Source organism: Nycticebus coucang, chromosome 6 (genome assembly GCF_027406575.1).
Source record: "Nycticebus coucang isolate mNycCou1 chromosome 6, mNycCou1.pri, whole genome shotgun sequence".
In the NCBI taxonomy this organism is placed as follows: domain Eukaryota; kingdom Metazoa; phylum Chordata; class Mammalia; order Primates; family Lorisidae; genus Nycticebus; species Nycticebus coucang.
The window spans coordinates 130,656,304-130,676,512 of NC_069785.1; the positions used below are offsets into that span (position 1 = coordinate 130,656,304).

Genomic DNA, 20,209 nt, shown 5'->3' on the forward strand with positions numbered 1-20,209 from the left:
CTGTACACAGTGTAACTGATAATAGCCAAAAAGTAGAATGATCCATGTGCACATGAACTGAAGAAGGGCTAAACTGAAATGGCGTATCTACAATTCAGTACTATTCAGCTATAAAAGGGACTAGAGGACTGACATATGGTACAACACAGATCAACTCCAAGAACATTATGCTAAGACAAAGAAACCAGCCACAGAAAAAGGCAGGCTTCCATTTATAAGAAGTGTCCTCAACAGGCAAATTCACAGGAATAGACAGTAGATCAAGTGTTGCTAGGGCTGGAAGGAGGGGTTAATGGGCACGGGTTTCCTTTGGGGCTGATAAAAACCTTCTGGAATCTGACGGTAGTGATGCTTTCACAACTATGTCAATACACTAACAGCCACTGAGTTTTACATTCAAAGGGTGATAATTATGCTGGATGAATTATAAAAACAATTTAAAGCATAAACAGACATAGTAAGTCTTTCAAAGAGGCATGAAAAACCTGGAAAACAAACAGAGGAAGGAGTTAGGAAAAAAATGACACAAAAAAGTAGAAATTACTTATTATTAAACCAGACAACTAGTGACAAGCACATGAAGGATTTACCATAACATAACAAAAACAGGAAGATGCTCATACAATAGGGAGTGACCATTTTCAGGGACAATTTTTACTAAGAAGGTTTGTTACACAGTCCTCATTAAAGGATTAGAATTTTTACCATGTAAAATACAGTAAATACAAATTCACTGGGGCAGTTTCCGTACAGTCCTACACTGAGGCAAGAGCAGAGACCAAGGAGATGCAAGCTGCCCTCCGGCCTTCATATTCTGTGTGGTAAACACCACCCCTTGTACTCCTCATCCCTGCAGCTACAAATAAAATGTTTGATCCCCAGAAAAAGGAAGTTCTTTAAAGAATTTCCCAATAACTAAGAAAATACCGTGAAGGCTATGTTAACCAGTTAAGATGAAAATATTTCAAATTGTATATAAAACTAGCACATTGTATCCCACGATTGCATTAATGTACACAGCTATGATTTAATAAAAAAAAATAAAGAAAGAAAAGAATTTCTCACTTGGTTTCTCTGGTGATCTGAACTGAATGTACAAGGTTTAGCAGGGTCAGCCTAAGTGGCCAAAGAAAACGGACTTGTTTGCTGAGAATAACATTTCCTTCTCTTTAAAAAAAAAAAAAAAAAAAAAGTGAAGAAGAGACTTCGTATTAGTGGGAAAACTTTTTTTTTTGGAAACAGAGCCTCAAGCTGAGACTACAGGCGCCTGCACAACGCCCAGCTATTTTTTAGTTGTAGTTGTCATTGTTATTTGGCGGGCCCGGGCTGGATTCGAACCTGCCAGCTGTGTATGTGGCTGGCGCCTTAGTCACTTGAGCTACAAGTGCCGAGCCACAACTATTTTTAAGATCCTCTGACTCCTGATGATACGGAAAACCCCAAGGAGAAAGCCTGTAGTTCAGGATGCTCCCATGGACTTTCTCAATTTACTGCAAACTTAGGAATGTACCTGCATTTGTACCTGTTTATTCCTGCCCTCCTGTCAGAGGGGCAATGTCCTCCCCCAGCCCCATCAAAGCTGAGTCCTAGCACTTCTCCTCAGCTCAGGCCAACAGCAGCTCTTCCTGGGTTGTGCGAAAGAACTCTGATGTGGTATCTCTGAGTTTTCCCATCCCCAAATCTCTCCTCTACAAAACAGCCACTTGAGTCTAATGAGGAGCAGATGTGCAGGGCACTTCCCCTGAGGACCTTCAGATACCATCCATGCTTGATGGGCATTCAGTGCTGCTACATGGCCAGGCAGCCTCCCCAGACTCATCTCCCCCAGTCTACGCCCCTGCAGTGGGGGGGAACACGAAGCCTCTGCCCCAGCCAGGCTGCTGCTTCTGCCCTTTCCCACACAGCAGACCCTCTGGCCATCTCCTCCCTCCATACCACCACCGACAGTCTCGCCCGGCTAACCTGCCACCCTTCACACCCTGGCCCAGAGGCCCCAGGACAGAGCCTTCCCTGAGCATCGTCCTCCCCGCCCTGGCATCACCCTAGCACCCTGCGCTTTCTCCCTGTGGGGTATCCCCAGCACCCCGCCTTGGACACAGTGGGAGGCTCAGGAAATCTGCTGTCTCCCTGCTGTTACACAGGATCCTTCTGAGTAATTCACTTATATCACTCAAGTAAGGGATCATAATGAGAAGATGGCCCAAGAAAAAGTCCACTTTTCCTCAAAAAGATGAGTTGTGAACAGATTAAAACTCTGACAAATTGATATTTTGCAGCTGGGTAACAGGTACAGGAAAGTTCAATATGCTATTCTCACAACTTTTGCATATGTCAGAAATTTTCCACAATACTAAACTTTTTAAAAATCCTGGCTACAAATCCAGCCTGGACCAGCTAAACAATGAGACCTGCAACAACAAAAAAATAAAAAAATAGCTGGTTCTGAGTTCTGGCACACAAAAAAAGTGTGAACTAAGTAGCTCAAGCAGCTAAGGCAGCAGCCACATACACCAGAGCTAGCACGTTCAAAGCCAGCCCAGGTCTGCCAAATAACAATGACAACTACAACCAAAAAAACAGCCAGGCATTGTGGCGGGCACCTGTAGTCCCAGCTACTGGGGTGGCTAAAGCAAGGGATCACTTAAGCCCAGGAGTTTGATGTTGCTGTAAGCTGTGACACCACAGCACTCTACCAAGGGCAACACAGTGAGACTCTGTCTCAAAAAAAAAAAAAAAAAAAAAAAAATGCTGGCTACAGATGTAGGTTACCATTCTCAGGTAAATTTCTGGCCAAAAGGCATGCCAATACATAAGGACAAAGAAGGACCATAGGATCATACCCTGAATTTTGTTGTCAAAAAACACATATGTGGTTTGGTCATCTTGAATTTTCTTCCATTCAATCCTAGGGTCATTTGTCTGCGAATCCGTAATGATACAAGACAGTTCCACACCTAATAACCAAAGGAAAAAGGAACTCTCAGTAACAATGGAATGCTTCCAGGTTCACTTATATACCCAGACCTTGCAAGCTAGCTCTAGTTTAAGAACACCTTCCATGCAGGTTAAAGCCTAGCCACCTCCAAGTTCCAGGAGACCGAGAAAAGGTGAGTTTTTGCCGAAAATTAAAGAGTGTAGCAAAGATTTTACTACATACAGTGTTCCCTCCAGTAAATACTCTGCTTGTACATAAAAACTGTCTTTGTTGTGTAATCACAACACCAGGGAAAGGGCTGGCCTGCCAGTGAGGCACCTAGTGCACTGGTCAGTAAGCAGCCGCGGGGAGCATCTCCTGGGCACAACCAGAAACGTGTCCTGAGCTGGCGGCAAGACCACCAAATGTCCACTAGGTGGTGCACACTGCCCTCTTCGGGTCTCCCAGGCACTTACTTTCAAATTCCTGTACCACTGGGTTTCGGTTGCTAGACTTGAGATTCACCGCCTCTATAAAGCAACCTGAAGGAAAAAAAAAAAAAGTAAAATCAGAGACAATGCATCTCTAAAACAGCAGAGAAACCTTGGACTGAGGTCAGGTGTTTCCCTTCTAAGTAGGTTACAGTCACTAACTACAGCGATGCAACTGTATTCATCCACTATAAAGTCTCTGAGGTACAGCAAGTTAACTACTTTCTCTCTCAATTTGACCTTCACTGGAAGGAACCAAGAGAAAGAGTTCTGAGAATTCATTCTCCTTCTCAGTCCCAGAACAAGCCCCTATAGCTTTAAAGCTTTTTCTCAAAGCATTTCCCTTCTTAGTCATCATTAACCTTTTGACACCCTCACCCAGACCCTCAGGGCCGCCTTCTGCCATTCCTCCTTCCTGCCTCTTCTCTGCCCAGGCTTCCAATCTTGCAAAGGTGCTACTTGGCCACGATGATACACCCAAATCCTGGGCCTGGAACACTCCCCTTGTAGGACACCACCACCACTCTGGGCATGGTTATCAGCAGTCAGCGATCCGTCTACCTCGCTGTATTCAACACTCTGGGCATGGTCATCAGCAGTGAACAGTGCATCCACCTCGCTGTATTCAACACTCTGGGCATGGTCATCAGCAGTGAACAGTGCGTCCACCTCACTGTATTCAACACTCTGGGCATGGTCATCAGCAGTGAACAGTGCGTCCACCTCGCTGTATTCAACACTCTGGGCATGGTCATCAGCAGTGAACAGTGCGTCCACCTCGCTGTATTCAACACTCTGGGCATGGTCATCAGCAGTGAACAGTGCGTCCACCTCGCTGTATTCAACACTCTGGGCATGGTCATCAGCAGTGAACAGTGCGTCCACCTCGCTGTATTAGCATCGAACCCAGCGGTTCCAGTCCATCAAGAGTTTTCACTAGTCTTTGGGGAAGTGAGAAAAGTAGTCATAACCAGTGATTTTCATGTAGTTAAGTTTATCTTATTGATGAAAATAAGATATGTTACTTACAAGGCAATCCCTTTCTAACCAATTATCTGATTCCCCATGTGTTTTGGCGAACATTAGAAACCAGTTTATCGTGGTCTCAAAATTTCTCAACTAATGCTTTTGGAAGGAAAATCAAATAGCTCCATTGACAGCATACAAAACGTCATTCTTAAGCTACTTGGACTAAGAAAACATGCTACCCCCAAAGAAACCAGGGCACCCTTCGAGGGTCTCTGAGTCCTCCTCACTCCAACAGCTAAGGACTCAGTGCTCACTCCTTGCACATCAGGCAGCCTACTGGCCATAGCAATCTCTGAGTCTTCCTCACTGCAGCAGCTAAGGACTCAGTGCTCAGGGCGGCTGCCCAACTCCTTACACATCAGGCAGCCTACTGGCCACAGCAATCTGTTCTCCTTTCTTTATTTAATGGTCTATCTACACGTATCCATGCTAAGGACACACTTTGATTCTTTCTTTCTAAAGAGTCACTGGTTCTAGCAAAAACCTTAAGGAATCTAATAAAAAGGGTTGGAAAACAGACTACAATATACCCAAACTGCTTAATTTTTTTTTTTAATTAATAATCCCAGACTAGAACACTGCATTCTTCCCACTTCCATTCTAGCTTCTTGCTCAGAATTACATCTAAGAAGTTTAACATAATTCTTATTCTTCCTTGTATATAGGCAAGAGGAAGAATCATCAAGGCCCAATCTTTTAGTGACCCTGTGCCCTTGGGCTATGACCTTCACCAGTGCTTCTGAGCCCCCACCTTTTAGGTGGGACAGATGGCTAGAGGACTGGAGTTGGGTATTTCCTCTCCCTCAGGTCAGTATCAGGCTCTGAAAAAATCCCAGTAAGTTAAGCACTGGCTACAAAAATCTCCTTCCCCTGCCAGAAGCCATGAGGGCATTTTTGTTTCACCTTCATCATGAAGGCATAGCAGAGCTCCTAAAGGCAAAACTCAGAAGAGTCTGGTGGAGGTAGGGGTATCTCCTAAGACTGGACCCCCCAAGACCTATTACCTTCAGACTTACAAGGCCTCCAGTGATGTGGTTAGGTCCTGCTCTGGTGGTGGTACACTGGGATTCTCTGTATCCGCCGGTCTCTCTCCACTTCAGGAGCAATATCTGACCCATGACCTCAATTCTCTGACATATCTAAGCAGATTAATTTTCAGATTGTTCTGCTTTTTACTCAACAAGTAAAACAAAAAGGCCTGGGGCGGTGGCTCACACCTGTAATCCTAGCACTCTGGGAAGTGAAGGCAGGTGGATTGCTTGAGCTCAAGAGTTTAAGACCAGCCCAAACAAGAGCAAGACTCCATCTCTAAAAAATAGCCAGGCGTTGTGATGGGCATCTGTAGTCCCAGCTACTCAGGAGGCTGAGGCAAGAGGATTGCTTGAGCCAAAGAGTGTGAGGTTGCTATGAGCCAGGATGCCATGACACTCTACCATGGGTACCAAAGTGAGGCTTTGTCTCAGAAAAAAAAAACACTAGTAAAACAACATTAAGATGAAATGAGGACTGTTTGTTTTGGGTTATTTTGAGATGGAGTCTCACCTTGTCATCCTTGGTAGAGTGCTGTAGTGTCATAGCTCACAGCAAACTCAAAACTATTGGGCTCAAACAATCCTCTTCCCTCAGCCTCCCCGGTAGCTGGGACTACATGCTCCTGCCACAATGCTCAGCTATTTTTAGAGACAGGGTCTTGCTCTTGCTGAGGCTGGTCGTACTCCTGAGCTCAGGAGTGCTAGGATTACATGTGTCGGCCACTGCACCCAGCCTTAGAATGAGGACTATTACATTCCTTGCCTGCCAGACTGAGAATCAGAAATTCTGTGTGTCGCTTTTGTATTCTGCAAAACTTTACTGAGCTCATTTACTTGTTCTAATATATTTTTTTCATGGTTTCTACACATAAGATCATGCCATTTGCAAACAGAGATAATTTTACTTCTTCCTTTCCAACTTTGATTTCTTTTTTTTGTTCCTTTTTCTTGTCAAATTGTTCTGGCTAGAAATTCTAATACTATGGTGCATGGAAGTGGTAAAAGCAGGTACCTGTGTCTTATCCTGATCGTAGGGGAAAATCTTCTATCTCTCACCACTGAGCATGAAGTCAACTGCAGGTTCTTCATAGATGCCCTTTAACATGTTCAGGAAGTTCTTCCCATTCTTATTTTACTGAATATTTTTTGCCATGAAAGGATGTTATGTTTGGTCAAATGCTTTTTCTCCATTAAACAGGATGATTTGTGGTTTTGTCTCCATTTATTATATGGCATAATTGGTTTTCATGTGTTTCAGAAATAAATTCCACATTTCATGGTATTTAACCCATTTTTATTTAAAGTAATTACTGATAAAGACCTACTTGTGTGATTTTTCCTTTTGCTTCAGTACGTCTTAGATAGTTTTATTTGTACCTCACTTCTTCCATTCATGTGTTTAGTTGATGTTTTGGGAGTGACACATCTTGATCCCCTTCTCATTGCTTCTAATGCATGCACACTCTGGATATTTTCTTTGTGGTTACCATGGGGATTATAACATCTCAATTTTAATTGATACCACATAAATGTAATTGTATACAAACACTACTCTATCCCCCCTTAGGTTACTGATGTCATAAATTGTATCTATACACACTGTATACCAAATAACCTAGATTTCTATTTTTATGCATTTGTCTTTTAATTCCAGTAGAAAATTAGAAGTAGAGTTATAAACCAACATTGTATTAGTAATAATTCATGTAATTACCTTTACTGGCGATCTTAACATCTTCATCCAGCTTCAAATTACTGTCTAACATTCTTTCATTTCAATCTGAGGGTATCTCTTTCAAACTTCCTATAGAGGGCTAGCTAGTGGTAATTAATTCCCTCAGCTTTTGCTAAACTGGCAATGTCTTATTTTCTGCTTCATATTTGAAGGATAGTTTTGCTGGATATAAATTATTGGCTTATACATGTACATGTGCTTTTCTTTCAACACTAAATATATCATCTCTCCTCCCTCTGGCCTCCAATGTTTCTTTGAGAAATCAGTTTATAGGCTTGGCGCCTGCAGCTCACTGATTAAAGCGCCAGCCACATGCACCAGGACTGGTGGGTTTGAACCCAGACCAGGCCTACTAAACAAACAAAAAAATAGCCAGGCGTTGTGGCAGGCACCTGTAGTGCCAGCTACTAGGGAGGCTGAGGCAAGAGAATTGCTTGAGCCCCAGAGTTTGAGGTTGCTGTGAGCCATGATGCCACAGTACTCTACCAAGGGTGACAAAATAAGACTCTGTCTCAAAAAAAAAAAAAGAAAGAAAGAAATCAGTTTGTAGTCTTCCTGAAGTCCCATGTATCTGCCAAGTCACTTCTCTCTTGTGGTCTCAAGATTTTCTCTTTCTCTTTGGACAGTTTGATTATGTATCACATTGTGACTCTCTCTCAGTTTATCCTACTTGGAGTCCACTGAGAATCATGAGTTTACAGATTCATGCCCTTTGTCAAACTGGGGAAATGCATTTCTCTTTATTACTTTTTTTTTTTGTAGAAACAGAGTCTCACTGTACCGCCCTCGGGTAGAGTGCCCTGGCATCACACGGCTCACAGCAACCTCTAACTCTTGGGCTTACGCGATTCTCTTGCCTCAGCCTCCCGAGCAGCTGGGACTACAGGCGCCCGCCACAATGCCCGCCTATTTTTTTGTTGCAGTTTGGCCGAGGCCGGGCTTGAACCGGCCACCCTTGGTATATGGGGCCGCACCCTACTCACTGAGCCACAGGTGCCGCCCTATTACTTCTTAAATAATCTTTCTGCTCATTCATCTCTCTTCTCTCCTTCCCAAGGTCCCGCAGTGCATATGATGGTCAGCTTGACAGTGTGCCACAAGTCTCTTAGACTCCGTCACTGCTCCTCTTTCTTTCTGCTCCTCAGACTCAATCTTTTTAATTGTTTTTCCTACTTTGCTTATTCTTTCTTCTTATTTGCAAAAATCTGCTGCTGGGCCGGGCGTGATGGCTCATACCTGTAAACTTAACACTCTGGGAGGCTGAAGAAAGAGAGTTGTTTGAGCTCAGGAGTTCAAGACCAGCCTAGGCAAGAAGCAAGGCCCTACCTCTACTAAAAATAGGAAAATTAGCCAAGTATGGTAGCACACACCTGTAGTCCCAGCCACTCAGGAGGACACTTAAGCCCTGGAGTGTGAGGGTGCTGTGAGCTAGAGAATTTCTGTCTGATTTATCTCTATAATTTCTAAGTCTTTTTTTTTTTTTTTGGAGACAGCCTCTCTCTCTGTAGCCCTGGGTAGAGTGCCATGGCATCTTATCTCACAGCAACCTCAAAACTCTTGCCTCAGTCTCCCGAATAACTAGAAATACAGGCATGCACCCCTATGCCTGGCTAGTTTTTCTATTTTTAGTAGAGACAGGATCTCACTCTTGCTCAGGCTGGTCTCAAACTGGTCAACTCAAGCAATACACCCATTGTGGCCTCCCAGAGTGCTAGGATTACAGGCGTGAGTCACCACCCTGGCCTATGTCTTTAATAGTTTCATTTTGTTTAGAGACTGCTTTCCTGATTTCCTTTAGTTCCTTGTCCAAGTTTTCCCCTTAGGCCTTTGTGCATATTTTAAATAGTATCATTTAGTCTTTGGCTAGTAAGTCCAATGTCTGTGATTTTTCTCAGATAGTTCCTGCCAATCCATTTATTTCCTTTAAATAAGCCATGTTTTTCTGTTTCTTTGTACACTTTGTGATTGTTGTTAGTTGCTGTTGTTGAAAATCTCACATTTGATTATTATAATAATGTAACTCCAGGGCGGCGCCTGTGGCTCAAGGAGTAGGGCGCCGGTCCCACATGCCAGAGGTGGTGGGTTCAAACCCAGCCCCGGCCAAAAAAAAAAAATAATAATAATAATAATAATAATGTAACTCCAGAAATCACATTCTCCCCTTTCCCCAGATTTTGCTGTATCTGGTTTTTATTTTTTTTAATTTTTTTTTTTTGAGACAGAGTCTATTTCACCCTCAGTAGAGTGCCGTGGTGTCGCAGCTCACAGAAACCTCAAACTCTTGAGCTCAAGCAATTCTCTTGCCTCAGCCTCCCAAGTAGCTGGGACTACAGGTGCCCACCAGCAACACCCAGCTACTTTCTTTCTATTTTTTGTAGAGAGAGGGTCTAGGTCTCGCTCAGGCTGGTCTCAAACTCTTGAGCCTAGGCAATCCACCTGCCTTGGACTCACAAAATGCTGGGATTACAGGTGTGAGCCACCGTGCCTGGCCTGCACTGTTACTATTTTTGAAGTTTTTATTTTAGCCATTCTTATCCCTCTTTGTAGCGCTGATTCCCAACCATAATACCTGAAATCCAAGAAGTTTCTAGAAAACATACTGATTATAAATGGGGAAGAGAGACACAAAAAGTTTTAATCCAACATGATAAATGGCACGATAGAAATCTGCCCGGAGTGTATGACAAGGCTGGCCGGAGGGCCCGGATCCAAACCTGGACTCGTCTGACTCAGTGTTTTGTGCTTTCATGTTTCCTTCAACAATGGAGCGCTCACTCTCACAGGGAACTGGTAAACTGGCATGCTTGGCTTCATGATTTCCCAGGATTTACTCAATTTAGATAGAACTGATGAGATGTGTTCCAATCCAGAACTCTTTTATATGCCAAAGTTATGAATTAATATCAAAAAATTAGGGCCCTGTTTTTAATACTCTTATTGACTTTTAATGTGATTTTGTATCCCTCAACTTTTGTACCCCTCAATTTTCCCAACTTTAAAATATTATTAAAAAATATTTACCCTTCTTTCGCCAATAATTGAAAATAAATAAACATTTTAGAAGCTGATCACTTATTACCATTATAATTATATTTATTATCTAAGGACCAAGACCTTCTAGAGGTCCAAAGAGCAGCAAGTTTCAAATGTAAAGGGTTTAATTAAATCTGAAGACAGAAAATATATTAACCCTAAATACGTGAGTGGAATGATACAAATGAAGCTCTCTGGAAAATTCCACATGATTTCTAAAGCAAGTAAAGGAGGGACAGGCTAAAAAAACAAAACGAAGGAAGGGGAAGGGAGGACTGAGAAGAGGCTGCCATGGACGATGCTCCCCTCCCAAATCCACCCTAACTCCCAACGTGACTCCAGAGGGAGCACTGAAATAGATAGCTAAGGTTAAACAAAGTACTAAGAGAGAGCCCTAATCCAACATGCTTAGTGTCCTTACAAAAAGACCCCAGGGATGCGTGTACACAGGCCACAGACCACGCAAAGGAGGACGCGGTGAGTGAGCAGGCAGCCACCTGCAGGACAAGAGACACGAACCCTGCTGGCAGCTTGATCTTGGACTTCCCAGCCCCCAGTACTGTAGGAAAATAAATTTCTGTTGTTTAAGCTTCACCTTTGTGGTATTTTGTCTTACCATTCCTAGCAAACTATTACAGAGAGGATTGAAAGAACAAGAAACACAAGGAAAATAAATGGAAATGTAAAAAAAAATTTTAGTTTATACCAATCCAGAAATCCTAAATTTCTGAGTATCAAAACATTCTTGAATTCACAACTGACAAAGGTTGTTGGTCTTCATTTAACCTCGGCTGGGGGAAGAAATGAGTCTGCCAGATGCAGACCCCAGGGTCCACTCCCAGGAGGGATATCTCTGCAGGTGAACAGAGATGATACAAGGACTTCTAAAACCAAATGGAATGGTATCCCTGAATCAACTCCATCTGCACAGTCCTCAGACCTAGCCAGCAAAATCCCCCCCCATCTGTGTGCACCCATTTGCCTGTACTAATAAAGAGGCTGAGGCAAGATGCACTACGATCGAAAGTAAGCCAGATCTGCAGCCTGCAAAAACGAGAAATGTCCCAAAATAAACAGCACAGGCCCGTCCCAGTCAGGACACTTTCCTCTCAGCTCTCAGAAAGAGATAAAAAAATCATGAGTAGGGCGGCGCCTGTGGCTCAGTCGGTAAGGCGCCAGCCCCACATACCGAGGGTGGCAGGTTCAAACCCGGCCCCGCCCAAACTGCAACCAAAAAATAGCCGGGCGTTGTGGCAGGCGCCTGTAGTCCCAGCTACTCGGGAGGCTGAGGCAAGAGAATCGCTTAAGCCCAGGAGTTGGAGGTTGCTGTGAGCTGTGTGAGGCCACAGCACTCTACCGAGGGCCATAAAGTGAAACTCTGTCTCTACAAAAAAAAAAGAAAAAATCAGGAGTATAACCCAATCTTACAGGACACTATGGCACAGGCTCAGCAGAGGACAACAAAGAGAGATGCAGGGCTGGAGCACAGTGTGGCCATTCATCTGCATAAGTCACCACCTCTCAACAGCACAGCAAATGCAGGGTTGAGAGCCAGAGGACACTGGTATCAACTTCTAAGTTTTGCCATCATCTGGTTAAAAGTAGCTAGGCTCAAGAATTAACAAGCATTCCACCCTTCTGGACACTGTCTACTAGGAAAATAGATGCTTTCCTGGAAAGACAGGGCTGGCTAGGGAAGGGATGTGATAGAAAAGATTACAAGCTCCATGGAGTATAAATGTTCACATGTAAGGAGCCAGTCAGCAGTAAGTGGGGGGGGGGGGGATTCAAGACCTTTAACTTACAAAGGCATTATTTTGACAGGCAGCAAGTGTGATGATATGCTGCTTCTCCTTTTGCTAAAGAGAACTAAACCCACTGTGGTATTTTTTTCCAAATAGGACTGTCAACCAGCTTGCAGGACTGATGCCTAATATGGAGAAAAGAACAAAGCAGACACTGTACTTTCTCCCACCGATATTCTGATAAATAATGAAGCAGGAGGGAGCTAAAGGGTACGCACACAGTGCTGCTGGGACTTAACAAGTGTGCATTCTTCTGCACACCGTCTGGCTGTCTGGCAGCACATTCTGCACTCTGTCTGAGCATCCCAGCATACCATCGACCTAGGTATGGGTGACTACACTCGTTCTCATTTCTTAGACAGGGGATAAGGTCCCAGAGAGGTTAATGGCCAGTCACAAAGTAAAAACTAGAAGCCAGTAGTCTTGACTCCTAGTCCCTACTTTCTGCTTTACCTTTCTTGTAAGAAGAAACATGATATTAGAATCTACCCAGAACTAACAGATGATAACAAATAGGTGTGAAGAAGATCTGAAACTAAAAGGAAAACATGAGTCAGACCCTGAACCCTGAACTGAGATCCCATAGTTTGAGTGAAACCCTTTTAGAGGAGTTTGCAGAGGAAGTGGCCTGAAAAAAAGCCTCTGACGTGACTTGCAGCTGGCCCTGTCCTCTTCAACAGAGCCATCTCTTCCTTTCAGGGAAGAGATGGAACCGAGCTGAGGGAGAGCGGAGGAAGCCGGCAGATGGGACTGATAAGGCAGAGAGGAAACGCTGTTCACAATGACCTTCCCAGTTCACACGGCGCCTCGGATGCTTCTCTGGACTACTGTGTTCTTTGTTTCCCTTCCCTTTCCTAATCTGGAACAATTTTAGCAGCTGTGGTCAACAACTGCAGTTTCTTATATCAGTTTTAAGAGACCTTCCGGAAATTCTGGCAGAGTCTAGGGATCTACTGCCAGACAACTGATGATAATCACTTTGCTTGTTTAAAGTGCCACTGCCAGATCCACCTCCTTCCCCCCTGGTGAGCACCCCAGATTCTAATTCAACAGGCTGAGAAAGGTCTCCATCTGTAGTCCCCCCCCACCCCCCCCGGCATCCAGGTAATCTTACAGGTAGCCCCATTTGGGGAACCCACCACTCTGTGGGCACGAAGGCGATGCCTCCCTGAATATTCTGAGGAATCACTGGCTATAAAGAGTACCTACAGCCTCGGGTAAGAAGAACGAACACCATAGAATATTATAGTAAAAAATATATTTAATCCGTAACAGATGTTGAAGAAATATTTGTCTCAGCCCACAAATTTCCTGATTCAACAGAGGTTGGCTTATTTTGATTGGTTTGTTTGAGTTTTAGCGTCCTAGCCTACAAGCATCCTAAAGCAGCACGAGGGTCTGCGAGAAACTCAATTCCACAGATGACCATTCAACCTGCATCCAGACACAGCAAGGCCTCAATGTGCAAACTGCCTGGCTTTTTCTCTTGTGGAAACAAAACTTACCAAGAGATCAGGCCTGGTGACTCACAAACTGAATGCTGGGGTATGGGGACAAGAGGCTAACTTTAATAATGGCTATTATCTGGGCGGCGCCTGTGGCTCAAGGAATAGGGCGCTGGCCCCATATACCGGAGGTGGCAGGTTCAAACCCGGCCCGGCCAAAAACTGCAAATAAATAAATAAATGAATAAGAAATAAATAAAAATAAAGTTAAAATATATATCATCATATATCTGCAAAGGTAGCTAAAAACAGAAAAATCAAAGTCTGTCTTAGCATTCCACAAAAATTAAATTAATTTTTTATACTCACCACTACAAACCAAGAGGGAAAGAAGATCCTTTAGAGAACGTTTTCACTCTAAGTCAGATGCGTTGTTCACTAAGAACTAGTTTGCACATGTCTGACTCTCTAAAGAGTTATATTTAGCCTTCTGGCATTCCCTCCAGTCCTGCTCAAAAGAAATGTTTCCTTGACCAGAACGCAGCAGTGTCAACGGGCACTCTGCGGCATGGCCGGCCACTGGGGCTCCAGTCTAAATATAAGTGGCAATGAGGCTTTCTCTGGAAAACAGCTACATGTTTACTCTTCAAAACACTGCCACTGCTATATGATCCCTTAGCAGAATCCACCTTAGAGAAGAAAATATTCCCCCAAATAGCGTCACTGAAACAAGGTCTCTATTCCTTAAACCAACTTTTTAAGGGACTGAAAAGGAAGCGGAGGAAATAGGCCAGGATTTTCCAGACCCATTCGCACATGCACACCCAGCAAAGAATATACAGCTTATCAGTCAACTACGGGCTCTGACGAGAACACAGCCAGCTGAAGTTCCAGCTATACTTGCCCACTGTGACCTAGGCTAACCTAAATGGTTATATACCAGACAGACCCTTAAAAATAATGTAAAAGACACAACCAAATATCAAAGAATTCACATAAGTCTGGCTGTGAGGTTTACTTATTTTTTTTTTTTTTTTTTTTTTGCAGTTTTTGGCCGGGGCTGGGTTTGAACCCGCCATCTCCAATATATGGAGCCAGCACCATACTCCTTTGAGCCACAGGCACCGCCCTGTGAGGTTTATGTTTTAAGTGTCAACTGAAAGGATGTTTTTGGATGAGATGAACATTGCAGTGATGAACTTTGGGTAAAGCAGACTGTCCTCCATAATGCAGGCAGGCCTCATCCACTCAGTTGAATACAACGCAGTTGCCCCAGCAGCCTGCCTTCAGACTCGGTCTGTGTCCCTGGCTCTCCTAAGACTTCCAGGCTGCCAGTCCACACTGCAATTTTGAACTCGTTAGCCTTCATAATCACATCAGGTAATTCCTCATAATAAATCTCTATCTCCTAATAGTTCTATTTCTCTGGAGAAACAAAAACTCCTATGGCACTTCTTAGAAGAAAAATCTATATAATTTCACGTATAAATTCTCTATGGAGAACTCTTTCAGTGGCAACTCTGAAAACAGAGTCAGAGCAATATCATGTAATGTTCTAGTCTCAAGCTAGCAGACAGGCATTAGGTGAGACACTAGTTTTGGGGTGGTTTTTTTTTTTGGTGTACACTATATTGTGTGTTTCTATTTGATTCAATTGTATTGAAACCCAAACCACCAAAGATTTCTTGCCCACAAATCTGATTTATCCGGTCAGAAAATACCAGAGTGAAACTTCACTTAGCAGTCACCTTAGATATAAGTATTTAAAGAAATAACTACCCAGGACTGTGTTACCCACCCGCTCTTCTATTTCTGATGGATTTGCAGAGTTTAAATGGAGACTTCCACAGGGAAGAAATTACTGCTATGTTAAGAGAAGTTATAGGACAGGGCAGCGTCTGTGGCTCAAAGGAGTAGGACACCGGCCCCATATGCTGGTGGTGGCGGGTTCAAACCCAGCCCTGGCCAGAAACAAAAAAATAAAAGAGAGAGAGAAGTTATAGGAGAAAACAAAAGGAGAGAGGTGGACCTTATGTGGTCAGCATCAAACCAAGTAAAAATATGGATGAAATATCCTAAACCAGTGGTAGGGGACAGGGAGAGAGGAGAGAAGAGTGAAGGGAGGGTAAAGGGAGGAGAGAGCGAGAAGCAAAGGAAGGAGGAAGGGAAAGAATGGCCCAAATAATGGATCCACTTCTACTGTGATGGTACAATGATTTCCCAGTTTTTTCCATAGTTCAGGGAGAACCTATGCATTGAAAACAGAATTATATAGTATTCCCCTTGACTCACGAGCCTTGCTCTATATTGAAATAAGTAAGTGGGGGGCGGCCCCATATACCGAGAGTGGCGGGTTCGAGCCCAGACCAGGCCAAACTGCAACAAAAAAATAGCCGGGCATTGTGGCGGGTGCCTGAAGTCCCAGCTACTAGAGAGGCTGAGGCAAGAGAATTGCCTAAGCCCAGGAATTGGAGGTGACACCATAGCACTCTACTGAAGGCGATAAAATGAGATTCTGTCTCTAAAAAAGAAAAAAAAGAATTAAGTAAATGGAATTATACAAATGCTTGGTGGAGAAGGGGCCACTATCTTTGCATGAAACTGACATTGTCACTTTTTTTAATTGCAGACCAATCAAACCCAACTGTAAAAAATACTTGGCTCTAAAGCACAGGTAAACACATAAAATTCTCCTGTCTGTTGCCATGAGACCTATCTAGGAGGTACTGAGGCATGACAAATGTGTGTGACTAAACACAGAACATGTGTTAAAGCATATTCCTGTTTTGTAAAATACCTCATCTAGAAATACATTACCAATAAGATCTTGGCATGAAGCTACTTTCTGAGTGAGCCTACAAACACTATTTGCAATGATTACAGATTTTGGTATTAGAATTCCAAGAGAGGAGTGTGCACCCTCATACACTATAGAGAATAACTCAAACTTACTTTTGCATTGTAACTGCAGACACGCTGCAATAACCCCATCCTATCTAGAGCTCGCTTCATCTTTGTACCCTTCAGAGGTACACAGAAATAGCCACAGCCATCACTGTGAAAGACGGTGTAGAAATTATCACTCGATGTTAGAATCTGAATGAGTGAGCCACTTTAAGGACCCTAGACGTAAAAGAGGTAAGGTAATTTCACCTATCAAGTACTACCGTATGGAAGTAAAGATCAGCTATTTAATTTTTTTTATTCCACTGACATACCAACAAGAGATAATATATTCAAACTGCAAAACATGAACTGTAGGTTTAACATGTTAAAAGAAAAGTAAATATGATACAAACATTCCCTTGGTAACACAAAAAATTATATTCTCATATGCCCACATTCGTTTCAGTGCACTATCACCTGAAACAGAACAGAGTAGAAACTATCAAATGTTTCTCTAATACAGGGGTCTTCAAATTTTTTTTTTTTTTTTTGTAGAGACAGAGTCTCACTTTATGGCCCTCGGTAGAGTGCCGTGGCCTCACACAGCTCACAGCAACCTCCAACTCCTGGGCTTAAGCGATTCTCTTGCCTCAGCCTCCCGAGCAGCTGGGACTACAGGCACCCGCCACAACGCCCAGCTATTTTTTGGTTGCAGTTCGGCCGGGGCCGGGTTTGAACCCGCCACCCTCGGTATATGGGGCCGGCGCCTTACGGACTGAGCCACAGGCGCCACCCTTGGTCTTCAAACTTTTTACACAGGGGGCCAGTTCACTGTCCCTCAGACCATTGGAGGGCCGGACTATAGTTTAAAACTATGAACAAATTCCTATGCACACTGCACATATCTTATTTTGAAGTAAAAAAACAAAACGGGAGGGTGGCGCCTGTGGCTCAAAGGAGTAGGGTGCCAGCCCCATATGCCGGAGGTGGTGGGTTTAAACCCAGCCCTGGCCAAAAACTGCCAAAAAAAAAAAAAGAAACAGGAACAAATACAAAATTTAAAATGAAGAACAAGTAAACTTAAATCAACAAACTTATCAGTATTTCAATAGGAACTATGGGTCTGCTTTTGGCTAATGAGATGGTCAATGTCCGGTTCCGTATTTGTCACCGTCGTAACAAGTGATGAAGTGTGCATCCGATAGTCCCGAGACTGAGAGGAGGAGTTGAGAGACAGAGAGTGCGGCGCACATTCCACACATACGCACTGCGGGCCGGGGAACAGTCTGCTGCTAAGCAGGACAGGCAGCGGTGGCAAAAACACAGCCTCGGCGGGCCACATATGGCCCGCGGGCCGTAGTTTGAGGACCCCTGCTCTAATACATGGGAAGAAAAACCTTTTTCCACCGATGATCACTGAGTCAAACATTCACATAAAAAGCAATTTAATTGGGCGGCGCCTGTGGCTTAGCGAGTAGGGCGCCGGCCCCATATGCCCACGGTGGCGGGTTCAAGCCCAGCCCTGGCCAAACTGCAACAAAAAAAATAGCCTGACATTGTGGCGGGCGCCTGTAGTCCCAGCTGCTCGGGAGGCTGAGGCAAGAGAATCATGTAAGCCCAAGAGCTGGAGGTTGCTGTGAGCCGTGTGACGCCACGGCACTCTACCGAGGGTGATAAAGTGAGACTCTGTCTCTACAAAAAAAATAAAAATAAATAAATAAATAAAAAGCAATTTAACTGACTTTTTTATCTCAATAAAGAATATTCAATTCACTTATACTTTAAGATCTGAATTAATATGTGTATTCATTACGTATGTGTATTATATACTGACAATATGTAGTCAATAAATAAAATTAAAGTAAAAGACGGGCGGCGCCTGTGGCTCAGTCGGTAAGGCGCCGGCCCCATATACCGAGGGTGGTGGGTTCAAACCCGGCCCCGGCCAAACTGCAACCAAAAAATAGCCGGGCGTTGTGGCGGGTGCCTGTGGTCCCAGCTGCTCGGGAGGCTGAGGCAAGAGAATCGCGTAAGCCCAGGAGTTGGAGGTTGCTGTGAGCTGTGTGATGCCACGGCACTCTACCGAGGGCCATAAAGTGAGACTCTGTCTCTACAAAAAAAAAAATTAAAGTAAAAGACATTTTAAGTTTATATTAAAGCTAACTTAAAGAGACAAGAAAATAGGCCAATACAAGAGTAAAATCTATAGTTTAGTGCCACATACACAATAGAGCTAAATAAATAAAGTTTATTATTCACTGAACATGTAAATGAATACAGGAAAGGGGAAAGAATGACAGAAGTATAAAGAAGGATGTAAAGAAAAGCAAATGGGGGGCAGTGCCTGTGGCTCAGTGAGTAAGGCGCCGGCCCCATATGCTGAGGGTGGCGGGTTCAAATCCAGCCCCGGCCAAACTGCAACAAAAAAATAGTCGGGCGTTGTGGCGGGCGCCTGTAGTCCCAGCTGCTCCGGAGGCTGAGGCAAGAGAATCGCCTAAGCCCAAAAGTTAGAGGTTGCTGTGAGCCGTGTAACGCCAGGGCACTCTACCCGAGGGCGGTACAGTGAGACTCTGTCTCTACAAAAAAAAAAAAAAGAAAAGCAAATGGGAAACACAGGAGCAGTCAGCAAAGCTGTGTGATCACACTGCAAAAACTATGTTATTAAAAAAAATATTAAGGACGGCAGAGTGTTTTGGACAGTTATTCTAACAAGTGACCTCTACTTTCTTTTTCTTTTTTTTTTTTTGCAGTTTTTGGCCGGGGCTGGGTTTGAACCCACCACCTCTCGAATATGAGTCCAGCGCCCTACTCCTTTGAGCCACAGGCACTGCCCGACCTCTACTTTCTTTTTAAATGATAAGCTACCATTCAATGATACTCAATTGCTTTACCATGGATAAGAAAATCAGAGATGGGCCAGGCGCGGTGGCTCACACCTGTAATCCTAGCACTCTGGGAGGCCAAAGTGGGTGCATTGCTTGAGCTCACAAGTTCAAGACCAGCCTGAGTAAAAAGCGAGACCCCGCCTCTACTAAAAATAGAAAAACTGAAGTAAGAGGATCACTTGAACCCAAGTCGGAGGTTGCTGTGAGCTATGACACTACAGCACTCTACCCAGGGCGATAGCTTGAAACTGTCTCAATAAAAATAAAAAATAGGGCGGCGCCTGTGGCTCAGTCGGTAAGGCACCGGCCCCATATACCGAGGGTGGCGGGTTCAAACCCGGCCCCAGCCAAACTGCAACCAAAAAATAGCCGAGCGTTGTGGCGGGCGCCTGTAGTCCCAACTACTCGGGAGGCTGAGGCAAGGGAATCACCTAAGCCCAGAAGTTGGAGGTTGCTGTGAGCTGTGTGAGGCAACTGCACTCAACCAAGGGCCATAAAGTGAGACTCTGTCTCTACAAAAAAAATAAAATAAAATAAAAATAAAAAATAAAGAAAATCAGAGATGCCTATTTTGAGAGGAAAGCCACATCAAAGAATATCATTCTGGAACAAGAATGAAAACAAAGCAATTGTCTTCTTAGCTTCATTTTCTTACTGCTAATTTCCACCTAACAAAGCTTAATGATTCCAGCCCTGCCAAAACTACATGATTTTCATATAAAAGCCACTATGAAAAACGATTTTAGTATTTTCCTAATGGTTTGTTTCCATAACAAAATGCACTATCAGGATCCCTGAAATAATTTATTTTCATGAATAACTTCGTTTTAAAAAGAAGCCAGAACAGAAGTAGACTACAAAGGAGTTTTATAATGGAACTATTGGGAAACAGCACTGCGCTGTTAAATATTAATATATGACCCTAAGCATTTGTCAAACCTGTTAGAACCATGCA

At 43.7% G+C, this 20,209-nt stretch overlaps 1 protein-coding gene across 2 annotated transcripts in view; it reads right to left on the bottom strand.

Moving 5' to 3' along the window:
• Nucleotides 1–20,209, bottom strand: part of JAM3 (junctional adhesion molecule 3) — a 91,344-nt gene that overhangs the window by 7,216 nt on the left and 63,919 nt on the right. For both annotated transcript variants that reach the window (XM_053595798.1, XM_053595799.1), the window contains exons 2-3: nt 3,391–3,456; nt 2,841–2,954 (exon numbers count right to left, since the gene is read on the bottom strand). In XM_053595798.1, coding sequence (XP_053451773.1) covers nt 2,841–2,954; nt 3,391–3,456 — 180 coding nt within the window. The remainder of the gene's footprint in view (nt 1–2,840; nt 2,955–3,390; nt 3,457–20,209) is intronic.